Source organism: Micropterus salmoides, unplaced genomic scaffold (genome assembly GCF_014851395.1).
Source record: "Micropterus salmoides isolate LMB-PRFRI ecotype aquatic unplaced genomic scaffold, ASM1485139v1 Ms_hic_scaffold_16, whole genome shotgun sequence".
NCBI classification, from domain to species: Eukaryota; Metazoa; Chordata; class Actinopteri; order Centrarchiformes; family Centrarchidae; genus Micropterus; species Micropterus salmoides.
The window spans coordinates 17,268,588-17,290,851 of NW_024040707.1; the positions used below are offsets into that span (position 1 = coordinate 17,268,588).

The window sequence follows — 22,264 nt, forward strand, 5'->3', positions numbered from 1 at the left end:
ACCGCATTATCTAATTCTTCCAACATGGCAACAGTACAAGAATATAGCTGACATAGTTAACAGGTTGCTCATGGCTGTTTCTCACGTTAAATCATCCATTCTGGTCTACAGACCAAACAATACTGGCTTGTCTACAGCCTATATGATCACCTTAGAAGAATTGACACTATCAGTGGACCTAATAAATGTGTAGCTCATGTTCCTCCCTCTCACTCAGATAAAACATCTGGTAATTATCAATCAAGGCTGAGTTTATTTACTTTTATGACATTGTCAGAAACGCGCATCGCGTCGTGGCAGTGTTGAGGTGAAGGGTGTGGTGGGAAAATGTCATATGAAGACACTTTGCCAAAACAATCAGGTTATGCAGAGCATGTCCTTGTCTCCTATTTTCCCCCCTCATGTTCTCCCTGTCCTTCACCTCGTCCTTTTTTATTTTCCCCTCTGTCTTTGCTATCTCCTCAAGTTGCTTGCTTGTGTCCTGAACAGTTTGTCTGCAAACCAGACGCTTAAAAAAAAGTAGTCCAGCTTAATCTTACACAATAACACAATAAGGTGATGAAAACTACAGCTGTTTGTGAAAGAAATCTATTAGGCATTTTAAGTTCATGAATCATGATCATCTAGATAAACGGATCTTCTGGCTTCTGGCAACATTCTCTACACTTTATATATCTTGTTATATCTTTTTTGTAAAGTCAAAAGTCTTGAAAAATGAAATAATGATGATAAACAAACCATAAAACCTTTTTTTTTTTTCTTCATTATTGTCACTGGCCAACAGCTGTTATACATTTCAGGTAATATGTTACGTTGCTGTCCTAACATGTGCAGGCTGTTATTGTGATCTGTTTTAAGTAGAAATTCTTTCATTCTACCCAGCTCATTTATGGACTGAGTCACAACGGACAACAGTGGCGTGATATCAATATCGTAAAACATGAGCAACATGTGTTTTCTCAAACTTGGAGAAGGCTTTCTGACCTCCTGTGGGGGGTACTGCGGGAGTATGGGGTACCAGGGCCAGTGGTGGCAGCAGTCTGTTTGTGGCACAACTTCAAACACTTTTTCAGTGCGTGTTGGACACAGGTTGTCCTTTATCACCTGTTCTATTTGTGATCATCATTGATGGGATCTCAAGGCTCTTTGCAAAGAATTTGTTTCTTTTTGCTTCATCAGAACGGAACTTTGAGCACACACTGGAGCGGTTTGCTGTGGAGCGTGAAGTTGTTGGGGTGAGAGTCAACACCTGAGGCCATGCATGTGTTGAATATGTGTTTTAGCTTTTTTTGTTGTCCCACTTTATCAAATATGATTGAGAATGTGGGACAGCATGGTCTGGGTAAACTGGGACAGTCATTCAAGTTCTTCAAATGCATACAACAACATTATTCAAGGTTTATGAGTGTAATGCCGGTAGACAGCATATCCCACCCACTGGCTTTGAGCAAATTTGACAAGGGTCAAATTGTGATGACTGGGTCAGAGCATCTCCAAAACTGCAGCTCTTGTGGGGTGTTCCTGGTCTGCAGTGGTCAGTACCTATCAAAGTGGTCCAAGGAAGGAAAAGCGGTGAACGAGCACCAAGGTTCATTGATGCACATGGGGAGCGAAGGCTGGCCCATGTGGTCCGTTCCAAAAGACAAGCTACTGTGGGTCAGATTGCCGAAAAAGTTAATGCTGGTTCTGATAGAAAGGTGTCTGAACACACAGAGCATAGCAGTTTGTTGCATATTGGGTCTCCATAGCCGCTGACCCCTGTCCACTGTGGTAAGAGCCAACAGTGGGCACCTGAGCATCAGAACTGGACCATGGAGCAATGGAGGAAGGTGGCCTGGTCTGATGAATCACAAAAACTTGCTTCAAATTGGCTCCTTTTTCTCTCTGGAGATGGTTTTATTGTCCCCACCAACAGTGAAATGAAATATTCACCCTTCCCTCTCTCATACACCGATACACCAAGTATTGTGTAAATCATACAAAAATGTGACAGTCATTAGTCAGCTAAGTCGTGAAAATATCCATGACCTATAATTAACCCAATGAAGTGTAGGCTATCAGGCTACAGAATACAAAGGCACCACAGCCTCCAGAAGAGACGGGCAACAAAAAGAGCGAAAAACGCATGTTGTGTGTTTCCCCTGGATATGATATCTAGGCTACATTCTTTCTTCTGGTGTGGTTAAAAAACATCTTAGAGATTTCAGAAAAGTATATCTGTTGATCAAATGAAAAAAAACACATTCTCCTAATTCACCATATGCGCGTCTGCCTCGGCCCTTCCCTTCACTCCGCACCTGCGTGTGAACTCTTCTGTCCCACCTCGACGGGGCGCGGTTCCGAGGGTGGAGTTCACCGTCGCAGCTCTGAGAGCGTTTCAAATAGCCTGCTAAAGATACCTCCGCTGCGTTCCTTGGCGCTGAGACGAGCCGCACTTCTCCTCCGGGTCTGCAGTTTTTGGCACTTTGTGGAAACTGGTTTCATCCATCCCGTTCACGGACACCGAAAGATGATGGCTCCGGAGCCGCTGCGATCCGTGTTGACAATCGGGAGCGTGGAGGACACGTCGCTCGCGCTGCCCTCCGACAGCAAGCTGCGCTCGGGACAGCAGCGCGTGCTGGATCAGGTGCACACCATCAAGAGGAGCAAGTCCAAACCGGGGAAGAACGGCACGCAGTCGCCCTCACCAACAAGTATGAAACATGGCGCTTTAGCGTACGACATGTTAAAACCGCTTTCATTTCTTTCAGGCACCTTTACATAGGCCCCTCTTACTTTTTGCTTGTTAGTTATTACTCACACAAGTTCCCCAGAAGTAGGAGGCTAACGTTAGTTGCACTCTACTCTAGTTTACCAGACCTCTCCAATATAGTTCGTTTCTCTGTAGGCTGAAAGTGGAGATAAACTGTTCTGCCTAAAGCTAGTTTAGTGTGACATGGCGACTTGACTTTACTGTCATCTAAGGTCGCCGTGGCACACTAAAGCCTACTCATTATCAGAGGTGTCAACAGGCTATAGGTGACGCCAAAATAGACCTTTGTCAGAGTGAAATAGGCCGTTATCATCGACGTGAAGTGTGATGCTTGGCTGCTGTTGCACAAGAAAGGGATTTCTGTTAGCGTTGTCTCTGAGAGCTCAAACTGTCGGAGACAGATCTGACTATCCCTGAGTATGCCCACAGTTTTCTCTCAGTCAGTTAGGAATGCAGCTTAAGACCATGGGCACAAAAGCCCACACAGGCACTTTAGAAAATTACATTTTAGTCTTTCAAAACCACTCTGGTGTTTGGCATTACTGCAAGAGCCATTATAAAAATTGAGAAACTAAATATTATTATCTTGTGAAATGGCCTATGTGCAGGTCTTCCTGTTGAGATGTAGTGTATGGCTGTTCTATGAAAACAGAGCAATACCACTACTTTACAGATTATTGCCTGTATGCTATTTTACGGTTAACACTTTTAACGCTTTGAGAGATAGTGACAATTGTGTCCTGCATGATAAGGACACTACTGGCCTGTTTCAAATAGTTTTTTAGCAAATAAAAAGAAAAAAGAAAAAGAAAACAAAGCATCTAAAATACTATGCTCAGGGCAAATTTGCAGGTCTACAAAACACAACAGTAGACAAACACTGAATAGGCCTAATAAGAAATACAACCACAAGGTCAGAGTTGCACACAACCCTGAGGCCATTAGGTGGTCTTAACTTTAATATTAGGGCCAAACATTTAATAGACTATTTGATAGAGCTAAGTTCATGAATCACATAAAGTTCACATTGGAGGATTTTTTAAAACCAAAATCAATCAGACCATTCTTATAGATCTGTTCTTTCCATTTCCAACTTCAGCACAATAAAATGCACATATCCCCCCTTTGGTGTGCAGGTCTGCTCTCACCAAAGAAAGCAAGTCTGTTAAAACAGTTTTTTTGAAGCATTCACCTCCACTGTGTTCAGTGGCAGCAGAAGTTTCATAGGCAGATGTCATAAAGCCTCAACACATGAAATTAAAACAATCTGCCTGGCTAGATGGCTAAGAGAGCAAATGTGTTTTTGTCCCGTAATGGACAAGTCAGAGCCCTACATTTGGCACAATATCGCTGTGAGCCTCACGTTCCCATGAATCATCCAACAAGACAGACGGACAAAGATGTGAAAACAAGCTGGCAATGTGTAAAGGCTGGATTTCTCTGTCTGTAATGAACTGTGGCTGATATTATGTTATGTCTGTCCTACTGTCTGACTAAAGGTTTGGCTGCCATTCATGATGATTGACATTTATTTACACCTAATAGTTTTATTCAAAATTAAATTAAACAGTGAATTAATAAATAACTTTTTTTATAACGTTTTTAAATCTTCTGATTGATTGATTTAGGTGTTGAATATTTGAAAGTAATCAAATATAGCTTATAAATAGTTTTTATATACATTTAAAATTAATAATTATTCATGCATTCCTTTATTAATTTGTAAAGTCTTCAAGTCCCTTTTTTAATTATCCAATTAATAATCCAGTTAATGAATTGCTTTTATAAAAATGTGGAAGACTATGTGTTGACATATTTTACATAATTTATGAAATACCTCTTTGTAATAATGAATACAAAGGAAAGCACATTATGTGAATCTGACCAATCATCGGTGTGGTGGAAACCTGAAGCCCACATAAAGACAACACCCTCATGTTGTCTTTAAAGTGTGTTTGGTGCTCAGTGGAGCCTTTGATTATCACCATGATGACATTAATCTGTATAGGTGTGATTGAGATGACATTAGTGCCCCTAGTAACATCTTGAGGGTACAGGAGTCATCTTTGTATCTGATCTGTTCTGTCTGGCTGCCTATCTTGCATTATTCTCTTCACTGTCTCTCTCTGTTGTGTCTTTCAGTTCTCACACGTCTCCTCTTTTTACAGGCCTGTCTCCTCAGACTTTAACAACATATACCGAGTTTGGAGCGTTCAAGTTCTCTCCATCCAAAACCAATGGCACCTTCAGCCACACCAGCTCCGCTATGTCAGCAGGCTACAACAAAATGGTAATTGTTTCTCTCGTGTAACAGAGCACAAACCCTTTTTACTATCACTGAATCAGTGTTTTACTACAGTTACAAATTCTTTATGGTACATTACTGCTGAGCAGTTTTAATGTTTTAGGTGTACATAGGCTTTAAATATTTTATTCTATCTAGTCTGCAGTAATCCATCATTCAACCATTCATTTTTGTCACAACATTTTAAAGGAATAATTTCATGAGAGAACAACTATCCTGGCTCTGTCCAATGGTAACAAAATATGCCTACCAGCACCTCTAAAGATCACTGATGAACATGTTTTACCTTGTTTGTTTAATTCATACAAACACCAAATTGTAAAAATGACATGTTCTGGGTTTTACGAGGAGTTGTGGTTTTACAGGGAATTATGTGCAAAACTATTTCTTGTCCGGGCAACAAGCCGAAACTCCAGGAAGGCAAGAAATAGTCTGGCACATTACCCAGGAGTGCTCATAGGCTGATGATGTCACCTTTCGTACAGAGCCAGGTGAGCCGTTTCAAGTCTTTATGCTAAGCTAATAGAATAGCTGAATAGACAGACATGAGCATGCTATCGATCTTATAAACTAACCCTCAGCAAGAAAGAAAACAAGTGTACTTCCTAAAATGTCGAAATACACTCCCAGATTTTTAGCTGATAGCTCATCCCAACTGACTGTTAATGGTTAGAAACTCAACTGTGGGAAATGTTTTTGGTGATGTACTTATAAGCAATGACAGAATCATGGAACATATCAATAGGTTGGTAATAACGCCAAATGGGAGGGATGTCTCAGTAACGGGTGATTTATGATATTGTTTTCAATTTAATTCAATACAGTTGTATGTTTTATGAAACGCATACTTGTACTGTCTGAACTCATGGTGTAGCCATATTGTTTTGCTGGTTAAGAAATGTGTGTAATCTAAAATTGGGGGGGGTTGGAAATGGAAAACATTGTTTTTGAAAGTCACTCTCAATTTCAGCGTTGTAACTAAGAGTCAGGGTGAGTTCAATTTACTCATTTGCAATGTTGAAATAATCCCAATTAATGTTGTAATAGAGTAATGTTGACTTCATCGGTGTGGATTTCTGTGTGTGTGTGTGTGTGTGTGTGTGTGTGTGTGTGTGTGTGTGTGTGTGTGTGTGTGTGTGTGTGTGTGTGTGTGTGTGTGTGTGTGTGTGTGTGTGTGTGTGTGTGTGTGTGGAAATGTACTTGCTCTGGGTTGCCCTGACCTGACCTACTGACAGCGAGTTGAGGCATGTCTAGGGACTGTGCTGATCCATTATTCCAGATGAAGGCTCACAACCACCACATCATGATACATTTCTTGTCACATTGTGTTGAGTTAACTGTCACCTAAATTAGTGAAAACAAGTTTCTTGGTAAAAGATGCCTTGCAGTGTGAGTAACCACAAATTCTGTCTTAAGTCTACTTTTTGTCTTGTTTATGTAGCACTTTACTGTGTCACAGGTGAAATTCAAAGTATGTATTAGCACTTCTGTATTGAAATGAAAGCATTCACTGTAGACAGTAAAAGAACACAAAGGCATGTACTGTATGAGAACAAACCAAGCAACAACAAAACTATTTACACATTAAAATTAGTCTGAGAGCTATAAGGTCAAAGTTACAGAAATACGATTTGCATCAAATTTTTTTCTTTGTTTTTAGTGACGTGGTGTTAATCACTAACGATCTGATTCGTACATACAGATCTTACTTTTGGCAAAAGATGTGACATCTCTCCTCACTTTTACATTTCAATATTGATGTACTGTATCATAGTAAATTTGACTGCGTTACAGTAAATTTAGTGGAAAGTGTGCATCATATTTTGCAGCTTTGCAGTTTTGGGTTGCTTACATTGCTTAATTATTCATCATACATTACTTTGTGTTTCTTTATACAAAAAAGGTTCCATGGTTGATGCCTTGATGATATGCAGTCTGTGTGTCTCCTTCCTGTTGCATCACTATCACTTCAATAATTATCATCTCAAATATGATTTCTACATTAGTGGTGGTACATTTTGTAGTACACAGGTACATCCTGCTTTCATTTGTTTAGTTTCCTAATCTGAATAACAGCAAAAGTAATATTTTAGGATTTCTTACGAAATGATTGTCGCCAAATAAGACAGAGAAGTGTCCTGCTGTTTGTCTGTGCTGCTCGTATTTGCTCTGTTGAATTTGCATCCGTCTCTATTGTCCAGCCTTCGATGTAAGGAGCCGTGGTGGTTCACTCCGGTTGTACCCAAATGAAGGGAGCATGCAGCGCATTGAGAGTAAACACGCTCACGTCAGTTCTTGTCAAACGTGTTGTTGACAGATCTGTCCCCTATCATGCTTTGGCAGCTAGCATATGGTGGTAACTGAGCAACCAGTCCTGTTTGAAAAGAGAGAGGGTACACACAGCCGTGTGTGTGTGTGTGTGTGTGTGTGTGTGTGTGTGTGTGTGTGTGCGTGTGTGTCAATTATCCAATATCTCTTCCTGACAAATTCCACAAATCAAAAGGTCTTAAGATGTCAGCTGCTGTGATTAAATGTGAGAAATTGTTCTAAAGCTGTGATATTTATGTCAGGTGTTGCACACTTCACACTTCTGTCTTCAAAGACAGATGGCAGTGTTCTTCTCTGACAGATTTGTGACTCATTTTTCAAATAAGCCAATAGGAGAAAAGGGTTTAATAGCGAGAATGACTTTCTCTTTCATTAAAGCTTTGGCAAGACGTGTTCGGTCATTTTGCTCAGGCTATAACAAGTTTTCTTCTTAATTACTTTGCTGCTACGCTTGAATAGTGCGTTATGTACACACACAAAAAAAACAAAAAGTGAAAATAAATTGATACCTAAACAGTGCGTAATTACGTGAGACTAAGCTGTTTAGTGACATCAGGATTGTGAAGACAGGTTTAACGGCTGCTCTGTCGGACTTGCACACACAAAGATCCTCTGTGAGAAACTGCTCAAGTGCACCGGCAGTTATAACCTTACTGCTCGAGTCAGTCTCCAATGACCGATATTGTGTTACCGGGGTTTGTGTGATTGTTTGGTGCGTCCTGTTGCCTTCAACATAAACTGAGGAAAAGGAGGACAAGAAGAGGAATGCAGGCTCTCTGTCAGGTCCTCTGTCTTGGTTTACAGGGGATTTCTTTGGAAACTGCTGTTGTGGAAAGTTGCTCCCTCCTTTTTTTGTGACCTGGATTGCTACAGAGAAGCTTGCACTTATTTAGCAGATAATGGATTTCCTGTTAGGTTGTGTGATTTTGTGCTGTGCAATTTTAAAAAGGAATGTTTCTTGTATTTTAACCTCCTGAGCCATATATTTTTTCTTTTTAGATGAATACTCAGAAGAGCCGCACTCTATCTGCTAAAGCCATGAGGGGAAGATATGTGAGCACCTCAGGCATATGGGAACAGCAAAACAACGCTTCCACCTGGCCCAATAGACCCAATGGGCTGAAACCCAGTCGCAGTGACCCTGCCTTGGCTCCTCCTTTTTCTCCTGCTCCTGTACCTATGGTTATGGTGATGAGTTATTTTCATGTTAAACTGCAGTGTCATTGAAGTAGTAAAGTAGTAAACATTTTCCATGTGGTTTTTAATTTATAAATTATTCAAACAGATAAGATAAAATTGCATTGCACACTACCATACTGTATAAGCATTGTACATTGCTCTTGTTTTTTTTAGAGAGCCAAAGGGCAGGCTGCCCAGAGCCAGCACTCCCTCCAGACTCGAGTAAATAGGCAAAGCACCTATTCCATAACCAATGGCACTCAGATGACCAGCAGCCAGACACGCATCGTCCAGCCGCCCTCTGCCCTGTCTCAAACTGATGGCAAGATGGGTACCATGAAAACATCCAAGTTAGAGCAGCAATCAGCGTGAGTTTCACCTGTCCCCCTGACATTTTCAGTCATTAAGAAGTGGTTTACATGTGTAGCATTAAACATGTACAGGATAAGGGTAACATCTTATATGTACAGTATCTCACAAAAGTGAGTACACCCCTCACATTTTTGTTAAAAATTGATTGTATCTTTTCAAGTGACAACACTAAAGAAATATTGTGTTGTATAACTATAAATTTGCTGTCCCCTCAAAAAGTGAGTACACCCCTAAGTGAAAATGTCCAAATTGGGCCCAAAGTGTCAATATTTGTGTGGCCACCATTATTTTCCAGCACTGCCTGAACCCTCTCGGGCATGGAGTTCACCAGAGCTTCACAGGTTACCACTGGAGTCCTCTTCTGCTCCTCCATGACGACATCATGGTGATGGTGGATGTTAGAGACCTTGCACTCTTCCACCTTCCGTTTGAGGATGCCCCACAGATGCTCAACAAGGTTTAGGTCTGGAGACATGCTTTGCCAGTCCATCACCTTTACCCTCAGCTTCTTTAGCAAGGCAGTGGTCGTCTTGGAGGTGTGTTCGGGGTCATTCTCATGTTGGAATACTGCCCTGCGGCCCAGTCTCCGAAGGGAGGGGATCATGTTACACAATTCATGTTGGCATTCATGGTTCCCTCAATGAAATGTAGCTCCCAATGGCGACAGCACTCATGCAGCCCCAGACCATGACACTCCCACCACCATGCTTGACTGTAGGCAAGACACACTTGTCTTTGTATCTTCTTATCTACTTCCTATCTTTAAATCTTCTTATAGCCTAGGCCATCTTTATATAGAGCAGCCATTCTTTTTTTCAGATCCTCAGAGAGTTAGTTGCCATGAGGTGCCATGTTGAACTTCCAGTGACCAGTATGAGGGAGTGTGAGAGCGATAACACCAAATTTAACACACCTGTTCCCCATTCACACCTGAGACCCTGTAACACTAACAAGTCACATGACACCGGGGAGGGAAAATGGCAAATTGGGCCCAAAAACATTTTCACTTAGGGGTGTACTCACTTTTGTTGCCAGCGGTTTAGACATTAATGGCTGTGTGATGTGTTATTTTGAGGGGACAGCAAATTTACACTGTTATACAAGCTGTACACTCACTACTTTACATTGTAGCAAAGTGTCATTTCTTCAGTGTTGTCAAATGAAAAGAAATAATCAAATATTTACAAAAATGTGAGGGGTGTACTCACTTTTGCGAGATACTGTCCATTTTTGGCTCTCTTGCTGGCAGCCAAGAGTATTTTAAAAAGATATTAACCCTGAGCCTTGAATTTGTCTGTGTTTCTAATGTGACAAAAGAGCAATACGCTCATTCTCTTTAAAATGCATCCAAAACTATTTCCTACGTTGTATTAAATCAGTACTGAACTCATGGCATAAGACTAATTAAATATCTAATTTCCTACCCTCTCTTCCATTCCTGTGCCTGCGACTGCAGGGTGAACAGTACGATAAACATGTCAGACCTGACCCTAGACGAGGCTTTAGAATTCCTGTCTCACCCTGAAGAGAAGTTTCAGCTGTGTGGAGCCAGCTTCATCCACCACCTCACCTTCAAAGAGGAGCGCACCAAGCAGGAGGTCCAAACACTCGCGCACTAATATACTGTAAACGCTTCTTCCTAAAATGCACAGACACCCCCTCCAGATATGTACACATGCACTGCAGTGTTGTTTACATCACATCACAGTTGTGTGAGGATTGTCTTATAGTGGTGACACAATCGGTGGAACCTTTTTGTAACCTGCCTTGAGGGAAATAGAGGAGAAAGCGATTATCATCACACTTGGCTGCTTGTTCTGCTTGTAATTTGCATTTTAGGCATTACTTGCCATGCCTTAAGTCTCCCATTTTCAACACCCGTTCCCTCCACATTTCTGTGTCACAGATTTTCCAACTAGGGGGTATCCCCATTCTGGTATCCCTGCTGCGGAGCCCCAACCCTGGGGTGAGTCAGTCTGCTGCTGGGGCTCTGAGAAACCTAGTGTTCAAAGATGAGGCCAACAAGCTGGAGGTTCAGCACTGTGGCGGTATAGCAAAGGCCCTGCAGCTACTGAAGGAGACAGATTCTACTGAGACCCAGAAACAAATCACTGGTAGGATGTTTTTATTGGGACATGACCTCAAAATCTTGGGTAAAAGGGTGGCCTAGTGGGCCTTTTCTAAAAAAACATATGTCTTAGGAGCTACCCTATGGGAAAAATATTGCATAGACTGAGCAAGAACATGTGCTTTACAACATAATGCTTTTTTTTTTTTCACTTTACGGGTACAAAAACTACCCTGCTTTTGTACTCATTATTTTTCATTGTTCTTTTTCTCTGCCAAACCTCACCAAAATGTGGGTTGCAATTCAAAATCCAATTTCGAAAACATGTCAGAAACCGTTAAGCCAATTGTCCTGAAACTTTGGCAGGATCATCTATGGACTTCACTGATCTGAACTTTTTGAAATTATACATTTTTACGTTTGTGTCTCTAAGTTTTGCCAATTCATAGATGCTCATAAATCAAAATTGGCTCAAGGGGGCATTCATGTGGTGTGTTTTCAAGTACTCACTGAGGTCATATTAAGTCGAAGGTTGAATATTTCATCCACTATTCAGACACAAATAATTGCATTCATTGACCTCAAGGTGACACTGTAATAATGAAATTTATGTTTTCGTAATCACCTCGAAAATGGCTTTGCTTTTAATGCTTCTGACTGTACTTTCATCATGATTTGTAGGCCTGCTATGGAACCTGTCCTCCAACGATAAGCTGAAGGAAGAACTTATAGCTACAGCACTGCCCGCCCTGACTGAGAATGTGGTGTTGCCATTTACCTCCTGGTCAGACAACAGCATCAACAACAACATACACCCTGATGTCTTCTACAGTGCCACAGGTTGCCTGCGGTGAGAACATTTAATTACGATCAGCGCCTCTGTGCCTATTTACATGGTTGGTTTTCATGAAGGCAGAGATCAGCCAAAACCCTGCACACTGTCATTCTGTGATGTCTATTAATCAATGAGTCAATAATTATGAAATGCTCTGGTTCCAGCTTGTCTAGTGTGAGGATTTGCGAACGACGAAACATTTAATTGATCGACAAATTGATAGTGAGAATAATAATTAGTTTTTATTCCGAGTCCAAACATTGCTCTGTTGAATGAAATGTATTGGTGCCGATCAGTACAGTGAGCCACTCCTTTGTCTTATTTCTGCCTTTATTTTTCCCCCAGCACCTTTAAATGTTTTTTATGTGATGTATGCACTACACACTTATGTTTTCACCTAAATTGAAGGGTTTACATCCTTATTGAGATCAGTCTGAAAAGAGGACTGTTTATCTTAGTTGGCAGTTATTTAATGTAAATGTATATTAAACACAACACATCGTTGCAACTACTTAATATTGGCCACTGCCAAATCACGCTTTGGAAACGTCGGCCCACCTCGTGCCTAATCATCATGATCAAGTTTGCTAACAGGGTGTGATGGTGCAGGTTACATGTTGAGGCACTCACAGTTCTGTGTTGCTTTATATATTTTGAACATGTTAGTGTTTCCATGTGGATTTAAATAAATGATTGAAATGTGTGTAGGAACCTTAGCTGCGCCCAAAAGAAGGAGAGGCAGGCAATGAGAGAGTGCCGGGGCCTCATCGACTCCCTCATGAATTACATCCAGTCCTGCGTGGCAGAGGAAAACCCCGATGACAAGGTGAACTTACTCATCTGTAACAGAACCTTTTCCAACTCACCACTAGTATTTGTAAACAGGGCACTACACTTTTAGTCGTTAGTCTGTAGACTAATTATTATCTAAGCATTACAGAGAAACTAAATTTATTTTTCAGTGTTTGATAACATTTGAAATTATTTTAAGTTCTTGGCTCTTTAAATTCCTCCACTCCCCTCCACACCACTGTTATACTTGACAGAATTAGTTCTAATTCTGTCAAGTAGAGCTGAAACAATATTAGTCAACAGACTAAATCAAATTAATCAACTATTTTGATAATAGATTAATTGTTTTTTTTTTAAATGACAGATTTATTGGATCAATCATCTCAGTTGTGAGGATTTGCTAATTTCCTCAATTGTGTATGATTGTAGACTATATATATTTGGGTTTTGGACTGTGGGTTGGACTTTGACCAAATTGTTACATGCATTTTTCAGTATATTCAAATATCTTATAGAATGATTAGTCAATTACTTGAGGAAGTAATAGTTGGTTACAACCTTTCTTATATACACTCTATGGTTACAACACTGCTGTCAAGGGCTTTAGGGAGGAACTGGCATTAATTGCACTGATATGTATCACTACAGTGCAACATCAAAAGTTAAAACTTGGCTCACAACATTTTTCCCACACTATCCCTCTGACACTGAATTGTGGATGTGTGAGCAAACGAGAACAGCTACAGTTGAATTCAAGTCTGGTGACGAATTCTAGTTTACTCGTAGTTCCTTTAGAACATGTGTCTCCTGTGTCTCAGTTAGTTCAGTCTGGATACTACATATGTCCTTAAATACATGTATGCATATAAAATAAAAAGTACACATACATACATACCCAATGTATGTATGCACACTGGAATGCTGACAAAACACATCCATAAACACACACACACACACACATAAGCAGGTAAATACTGCAGGCGGAGTTGCGTGTGTATATATTTAGCTGATGCTTGCATGTCTACCCACTCATTTGTGGAAGTTTTGGGTGTGGGTGTGTGCCTAATTCCATGTCTCTGCTCGTACTGTGTTTATACAGGCTTCTTTTAATGAACTAGTGTAGTATGATTGGAGGTATTGTTTGGTTATGTGTTGTCTGAGTGGGAGACAGATGTTGAATATATTTTGTGTCAGCTCTGTAAGGTTTTCTTCTTGTAGGCGCAAAAATCCGCACATGTCTACCACTAGGGGACGCTATAAGCAAGATCAACGCGTTTGGGCTTGGAACTCCCGCCTACGAAGGCGTATATCAAAAACCTTATATCCACGCGTTCGGGGGATCCAGCTCATGGTGTAGGCCATGCCCATTTCCGCCTAAACTTTTGTTTCGCAAAATCGCGAAAACTGAAATTTTAATTAACTCCTCCGAAGCCGCAAGTCCGATCGACACCAGATTTGGCACAGATTATTTCTGGACCAAGCTGATGAAAGTTTGTTGAGGAAATTTTGATCCGACAAAAAATTACGCAATTATTTGCTAGCAAACGTTTTCGAAAAACGCTACTAACAGCAAATGATGTCATATCTTCGCTTTGGAATGGTCGATCGACCCCAAATTTGGAGCATTAATGTGGGACGCCCCCTTGAGGGCCTGTGCAATATTTGGTGCAACTCGCTCCTAGGTGGCACTATTTAATCCAATAAAATTGTTCCTCTACAACCACAAGTCACACTCACATAAACCAGTGCCAAATTGTTCAGCATGGTGCCCTTACTACATGCACCAAAGTTGATCCAAATATGCCTATAGGTGGCGCTGTTGTTGCAGATTAAAGAAGTCCAAAAAAATCCCATTGATTTACATGCATTTTATATCTCCAAAACCACAGGTCCGATTCATACCAAATTTGGGTCAATTCTTCCCCATGGGCCCCTGATGACACCTTAAAAATTTGGTGCACTTCGACCAAAAGGTGGCGCTATAATCGAACCTCAAACACCCCATTCATTTCAATGGGAGTTTCAACCAAAGGACATTTTGCAGGATAACTATGGCTCACTACATTGCACATTGATAAACCTTACGTCTACGTGTTTGGGGGATGCTGCTGATTCCGATAGTATAGGACACGCCTCTGTGCAATGACGTTTTCATTTCGCGAAATCGCAAAAACTGGAAAACCTATTTTAATTAACTCCTCCGAAGCTGCAAGTCCAATCGACATGAAACTTGGCACGGACCATCTCTGGACCGAGCCGAACAAAGTTTGTAGAGGGAATTTTGATCTGACAAAAAATGTCCCAATTACAACCTAACAAATATTTGCAAAAACGCTAAAAACAGCATGTATGACATATCTCAAGCATGGAAAGGCTGATCAACAGAAAACTTGAGGACCTCATGTGGAATGCCCCCCTGAGGGGCTCTGCAAAATTTGGTACACTTAGTCCCTAGTTGGTGCTATTAAAAAAAAAATCTTTATATCTCCAAAACCACAGGTCCCATTCATACCAAATTTGGGTCAATTCTTCCCCATGGGCCCCTGATGACACCTTAAAAATTTTGTGCAAGTCCACTTACAGGTGGCGCTAAAATTGAAGCTGAAATCTCTCACTAAATCCCATTCATTCCAATGGCATTTTCAAACGCAGGACATTTTGCCTTGGTTTGGAATGCCCGATCAACATCAAACTTGGGGACCTTGTGCGGCACCACTTCCCAAAGGCCTGTATAACATTGCCCTTTCATTTCAAACTCTGGTCGTTTATTCTCCACGAGCCCCCTGAGCAGCGGCGGGATGCCCAGGCCGACTCACGCGCCCTCCGCGGGGTCAGGGGGGCAGCTTGCGCTGGGAGGCTTGGACCCCGCTTTTAACTGCTTGCAGTTCTAGTTTTTTTTTTTTACTTTCATTTATTATTTCAAACCCTTTACCCATAAACCTTCCTTTAATTACATGGCAGTGGCAGTGAATGGTTTACAAGGGCTGCAGGACCTGGTGTAACCAAATGCAGCCACAGAGGAGACAGGAATGACGTTTAAAATATTGATTGGAGAGTACAATATGATGGTATCCAGGTTAGGGATAGCTGTGGGGCTAGGACTGTGGCTGGGGCTGGGGTAAGGGGCAGTTTGGGGCCAGCTCCAGAGTGAGATCTAAGGAGATTGAGTGGGGAAACAGGGTGGAGCTGAGCAGCAGGCTTGATCAGACGAGGCAGAAGAGTCGGGGGCTGGAGATGAGAACAGGCAGGTCTGCGAGGGAAATGCAGAACAGGATCGTCTCGAAGAATGACAAGCACAAAACACAAAAAATGCAAAAACTGTTATGTAACGGCTCGATCTGGCAGAGTGGGAGTGGCAGGTCTGAGCATTTGTAGAGGCTTGATTGGAGAGATGAGATGCTGACAGAGAGAGAGAGAGAAAAAGCCACTCAGGGAGTGGCAACAGGTTAGCTGAATTAAAGGTAGAGGGTGTGGCGAATGATGTCCCAGGGGCAGATATAACCGAATGAGAAGTGCACTGGTTTCATTACACTACTGTTTTTATTCTCATTATTCTTTCGTTCTTTTCTTCTTTTTTTGGCTAAAAAAGTTCCACCTGCTGACCATACTTGGAGCATGCATTCAGGTGCTAGTTCTCAGTTTCGCTGAGCAGTCCTGGGATGTTGTGCCATAAATCTATCTTTTCTATTTTTCTATTTATCTTAAATTATCGTACAAAATTTGGTTTGCACAGTCTATGGTCACTACTCAGTGCATGCATAAAATTTTGCTCAGTGTTGGATCTAATGTCACCAAAATATTTGACACCAACAGAATGATTTGTGATTATTATTTTTATTTTTTTCACCAACATTTGACTGTTGTCAAAGCAATTTTACTTTTGAGAAATCTGGCACATGTGGTGTCATTGTCATAACTTGTGAGAAGGTGTGTGGAAAACACTTCTCACCAGTGGCTCAGTCAGTTTGTCTTCTCTGGGGATACAAAGGTCCAGGGTTCAAACTGGGCAAATCCTGATGCTGTAATAATAAATTTATGTTTTTGCAATCATCTCAAAAACGGCTAGAACGCCTAGAATCAAGTTTTCTGCTGTTTTAATCTCTCATGTCACTTGCATCTGGTCTTCTGCACTAAAAATGATTCAAAATTTCACTATCTGTTTGGACCCTGATTATTGTCTCGTACAGCTATATATTTTTTTTATTTCTGCACTTGAGAAACGTGCACATAAGAATCAGATTATCATATTGTATTTGCTCCAAGTTGTCTTCAAATACACTGGAAAATGTACATAGAAATGGCAGATAACTAGATCTGCTATGCTATGGCATTACGACCAAACGTCATAATGAACAAAAATATGAGAAAAGACCTTTAATGTACTACTAGTGAAAATGGTGATGAAAAGATTGTGTAGTTAATAACCGCTCCTCTCCTCTCCTCTAGTCTGTGGAGAACTGTGCATGCATCCTCCATAACTTGACTTACCAACTGGAGGCTGAGTCCCCTGAGTGCTTCAGCAAGTTCCAACCTCAGACTGGGGACCAACCTGGGAGTAAGAAAAGCCCCACAATTGGATGCTTCAGCCCTAAGAGCAGCAAGGCTCAAAAGCAGGTGGGCATCAGCCACCACACCTTCACCCATGTTTGTTGGCTAAATCATGACGGGCCTTTAATCTAAGCCCCCAACCCCCATCTTTTCTCCTCAGTTTTCGTTTGATGTGGCTCGGGGATTGCCAGAGGATGCCCCGTCAGGTGTGAAGTGGTTGTGCCACCCCAAAGCCATGCAGACCTACCTGGCCCTGCTGGGCTTGTCGCAGAAAGATGCCACCCTGGAAGCCTGCTGTGGTACCCTGCAGAACCTCACTGCCAGCAAGGGAGCGGTGAGTGCCAAGAAGATAATTATGAGGCCTATCCTTTGTGTGTGGTATTAAGATATTTAGGATGATCTCAGTTAAAAGAGGCGGTAGGAATAATGACACAACAGCGCAATATACAAGAAAAATGGTTTCGTGAGAAAGGGTGGAGTTTTGTCTCCAGGGATTCAGAGGTTATTAGAGAAAGAAAGAAGACGTTAGGAGAAAGGAAAGTGAGTCATGCAAATGTCAAATTATTACAAAGTCAGCTAGATTCAGTATCACAATGCAAATATGGTATAATTACGGACTTCTATAGTGAAGTGGGAGCTAGTGTGTTTTCCTCCTTCTTTATTGTGTTTGCTACTGTTCCAGGGGTCCAGTGCCATGAGCCAGATTTTGGTTAAAAAGTTGGGGGCTCTGCTGTACATGCCCGCTCTTATAAAGTCTCCTAACCGCAGCCTGCAGAAGACTGCCATGTGCCTGCTGGGTAACATGTCCCGTACCAGCAGTTTGCAGACCACCATGGGTAAGGAAGAGCATGACATGTTGACATGAGATGTTTGTTTTTGCAGGCAGCGGTGTTGCGGATGCATACACGTTGAGTTAGTCCACATAAAATGGATTTCCTGTATGTTTCCTTCTCTGTAGCAAAGCAGATTCTGCCTGAGCTCACCAGCCTCCTGTCTTCTAGCCCCACGGAGATGGGAAGGTCTGACGAAAGTATTTCAACAGCCTGCAGCACAGTACGGACTCTGATGTTGGCGGACACCGAGGTCAGCAAAAAGGTCATTAATAATCAACTGGTGTCATCAGTGGCTGACCTCAGCGAGAACGGGTGAGTTTTCATTTATTCATCTCTGTGTGGGAGATAGCAGTGAAACTGTTTGTTTAATCTACTTGGGACTTTGGGTTGGTTCACCCAAATACCAAACAGCATTTTTCTTCCCACTCGCCACTAGTGGTTTGCAGATCCTTTTGAGTTTTATCTAACCCCTGTTTTGAGATCTGTCTGGGATTTCTGCCTGCACTCTAATGTGATGGCTATGAATGGAATTTTGTGGTGCACACAGCACTGGAAAAAACACATAAGACATCAACAGCAATACCTCTTTCCAGAAACAGTCTTCCTATTACTCTGGAAAGTTCACAGGACATGTTGTCAACAGTTTCATTTGGAACTGCTTTTTACCTGAGAAACATATTCTGTGAATACATTTATGCATTAGAGTAATAGTGAAATTGCTAAATCTGCCTCTCTGTCAAGTTTCCAAAGTACAAATGCAAGTGAGTTCTTCAGTTTCTTGTTTGTGCTCGCCTGTGCTCTTCCTTAATGACCTCTGCCGTTTTGTCCTAGGGCTTTCCCCAAAAGCAGAAAAGCAGCTTCCCTACTGCTCTACAGTTTATGGAACGAGAAGAATTTGCAAGGTGTTGTGAAAAAGGTAAATTAGGAAGAACTGAAATGCAACAAGCGTGACTGACTGTATGCTTCATTCTCAAAGGCAGATACAACATGAACCTATTGTATCCATGTGTTGGGCAAAAGCTTAGCACATGCTCGTGCTGCTGAAGTGGGTGGGTGTTTAATATTACTCCTCTGGCTCACACACTGACTTTCCCTTTCCTCCAGCCCCACCCAAGAATTCAGTGAATACAGGAACAGTCACATTGGAATCCAGGCAGACTGGTTTTCAGTGCTCACTGTCTATTATGGGAGGAGTAATACATGTAAAAAGGAAGCTAGATGAAGACGAGTTCAAGACATGAAGGATGTTCTTGAAATGTTCTTATGACTACGAGCAATAAAATGAACAGTAGCAATGCTTATACATGGCATTAAAAAAACTGACAGAAAAGTAAAGCTGGCAAGAGAGGTAAAAACACCCACACTGCCATGATTCACCTAAGGCTCAATAAGTTGCTGATACGGTACATTTCCTCTCACAATTAGAGCAAGGGTGTGTTGTATGTATATGTGTGTGTGTGTGTGTGTGTGTGTGCTTCCGTCTGTGCAACACCATTAACCTCTTTCTTATTTTGATCCACAGCTGGGGATGGCCAAATCGCTTTTTGTGAATGACAACACCACAGCAATGCACAAGTCGGTGCAAGTTATTGAGTAAGTGTGATGAACAAGTGGAACAGCAGCGCAGAGCCTGAGAGGTACGACTTGCTTCTGAATGCCTGTATCTGCATGAATTCAGATGTATTCAGATTTTTAAAGGCTCAGCAGGGCCGACACAAGCAGAAATTGTGTCAGAAGGATTACAACTTTTTCTCTCTGTCTGCCTCTTCTCCTGCATGTGTTCCTGTGTGCGCTTGCAGATGGGAACCAGCATGTTTAGACACTGGTGTGGCCACACCCTTGTGACAAGGAGAGTCGAATTACATTCTTCACATGATATCCTTGTTGAAAGAGCCTATCGATTAAGAGTCAATCATATGTTGAACATACATTAGACAAAAGCTTTAAAATTCTTGAATAATCCTGTAGTGTTGTATGTATTTAACGTGGATATGTTTCTGTCTGTGTACATAAACGGCTGAGTGTCTTTATGGTAGGTGAAGTGTGCATGTGCTGAAACCCAGTTTTTATAGCCTGAGAGCCACAATACACCACAACACACAATGTAGATAAACAATGTTATCTGCAGTCAAAGTTACTTAAGGCATGCAGTGACTGTTTAGAGTCATGAATGGCAAATGTGTCTGTCTACAGTGGCTGAAAGGTAAGATACCTGTTGTGGCCTCGATGACTGAGCAGCCAACAATGATTGATGAGTAATAAGAAAAATACAGGGTTGCTATCGGAAGAAATATTGTACGTCTAAAGAATGTGCTTTGTAATTATATAAAGTATGATGATATAACATTTATTTTAAATATGCTTTTTTTTTGTTGGCTTTCTTGAAGTTAATGGATTCAGTTGAAGTAAGAGAAAAAAAAACAATTGGATTTGCAAGGTTTCCACATGAAAGCAAAGAAATGCTACCTTTTTTTTTAATCTCTAATGCAGTTTATTGAATTTTTCTGTTACTTTGTTTGAGTTCAACATTTTGGGAAAGGCGCTTGTTGGCTTTCTTGCCGAGAGTTGATATAAATAGTGATACAACTCTCATATGTGTACATTAAATATGAGGCTACAACCGGCAAGCTGTTAGCTTAGCGTTGCACAAAGGAATAAACAGACCGAAACAGCTAGCCTGGCTCTAGCCAAAAGTGACAAAGTCCACCTACTTGCCCCTCTAAAGCTCACTGATTTACACATTATAATTTGTTTGTTTAATTGTTAAATGAAATGAGAACAGCATCGGTCTACTCATCTAACTCTAAAGGCAAGAGAGTGAAAAAGCATATTTCTCTATCACTTTAAAGTGCAGTACCAAGAGTACCAAGTCTTTTATTTTCTGTTGCTTTGTCATTAACTTGCTTATTGAACTTTTAAAAATTGTACATGTTGTTTTTGTTGGCTTGTTTTTCATTATAATTTGTTTTCTTGCATCAACGGAGGAATTGGAGACGGAGAAGGATTGGAATATAGAACACAACATGTAACAGTAGGGCAAGACTGGTGCTCATTCATTAACTATGTACAGAAATTTGGAGCAAGTCAGTCGTCTGCTGGAAAATCCCTAGAAGCCTGGCGTGGTCTGTGTTAGCTGCTGGCTGCATAGTGAGAGCCTTTTCAGAGTTCTTATATCTTATTCAACAGACCACACACAAGAGATAATGAAGGGGCTGTGCCCTTGAACATAATTGTAATGAATTATGATCTGTGTGTGCCACCTCAGGTGAGAGAAGCTACGCATTCGAATATGTAATATTTAAAGGTTAATTGTTCAAGTTTTAGTGGCATCTAGTGTTGAGGTGACTCATATGGTCCTATTTTAATATCTTTATATAATATAGACTATTTGTGTCTTCTTATATATTATATGTGTATACTGTTCTGTATACTTCTTTTTGTCCCATGTACACTTTATTCCCTCTTTTTAACAAAGATTTTAGGTCTAGGTTAGAAAATCAGATTTTTCTGACACCATTTGAATGCACCATCTGTCACCACTCAGTCCTCCTTTTACAAGCACGTAGGAGAAGCTACTGTGGCCGACACATTCTTATATTGCATTTCTGTCAATAGATCTTCCTAAATACCGCACACTGGACCTGTGGTTCTCCAACTAATATGTCAATTTTGCTACCTTACCTATACATTTTTTAGGGCTCATTACGGGATATCTGCTGTCATACCAAACTATAGTCTTTTTTATTGAAAAAACAGGTTTTAAGACCCAGTATGAAAACATTACTATTAAGTATTTTTATGAAAAGATGAGATTGTTGTGGCGATTCCCCATGGCTCCGACGATACTCCACGGCAGACAGTTTTTTATTCTTGAGACATATAGTCATGCTTAGGTTCATTTGGCTCGGGGAAGATTGATGTCATGTCAGTATTGCTTAAAATGTATTTTTGGAGAAATGTGTGTGTGGCATATAATTAGGAGCTTTCACTGTTATTCAGTCTGTTCATAGAATAAATTACACATATGAAATAACATTGCAACTGGTGGTCTTTTTTTCAACAACCAATTTTAAAGTAATTCAACGTGCCAGCAAAAAGTTCATATGTGCATATTTGATGTTTGCACAATAGGAATGTTGGAAGATACTGGATTCTCTGTTCATCATTTCTTGTCGATCTCTTGAACTAATTAGGCTCCAAGTTTTCATTCCAGCAATGTTTTTGTATAGTGTGTGAGTGCGCTCGCACCGTT

The 22,264-nt window shown here is 41.0% G+C and overlaps 1 protein-coding gene across 2 annotated transcripts; it reads left to right on the top strand.

Moving 5' to 3' along the window:
• The first annotated feature begins 1,947 nt into the window (after nt 1-1,947).
• LOC119905441 (plakophilin-1) lies at nt 1,948-22,047 on the top strand. 2 transcript variants are annotated; one of them, XM_038722484.1, is made up of 15 exons: nt 1,948-2,693; nt 4,921-5,042; nt 8,385-8,567; nt 8,739-8,932; nt 10,393-10,534; nt 10,843-11,050; nt 11,686-11,854; nt 12,548-12,665; nt 17,078-17,245; nt 17,340-17,513; nt 17,862-18,015; nt 18,138-18,324; nt 18,844-18,928; nt 19,535-19,649; nt 19,812-22,047. In XM_038722484.1, exons 1-14 carry the CDS (start codon nt 2,261-2,263, stop codon nt 19,607-19,609), a joined length of 2,412 nt encoding a protein of 803 aa, XP_038578412.1. In that variant the 5' UTR covers nt 1,948-2,260; the 3' UTR covers nt 19,610-19,649; nt 19,812-22,047. The 2 variants fall into 2 exon arrangements, with proteins under 2 accessions (XP_038578412.1, XP_038578411.1); XM_038722483.1 differs by having other exon boundaries at nt 1,955-2,693; nt 8,385-8,573.
• The last annotated feature ends 217 nt before the right edge of the window (nt 22,048-22,264 follow it).

What these genes read in the sequence shown, in the direction of transcription:
- LOC119905441 (XM_038722483.1), top strand. Translation starts at nt 2,261, where the DNA reads ATGCGCGTCTGCCTCGGCCCTTCCCTTCACTCCGCACCTGCGTGTGAA. An exon ending in CTCCTGTACCTATGGTTATG is followed by an intron (nt 8,574 to 8,738) that starts GTGATGAGTTAT and finishes TGTTTTTTTTAG; the next exon opens with AGAGCCAAAGGGCAGGCTGC. An exon ending in AGGAGCGCACCAAGCAGGAG is followed by an intron (nt 10,535 to 10,842) that starts GTCCAAACACTC and finishes TCTGTGTCACAG; the next exon opens with ATTTTCCAACTAGGGGGTAT.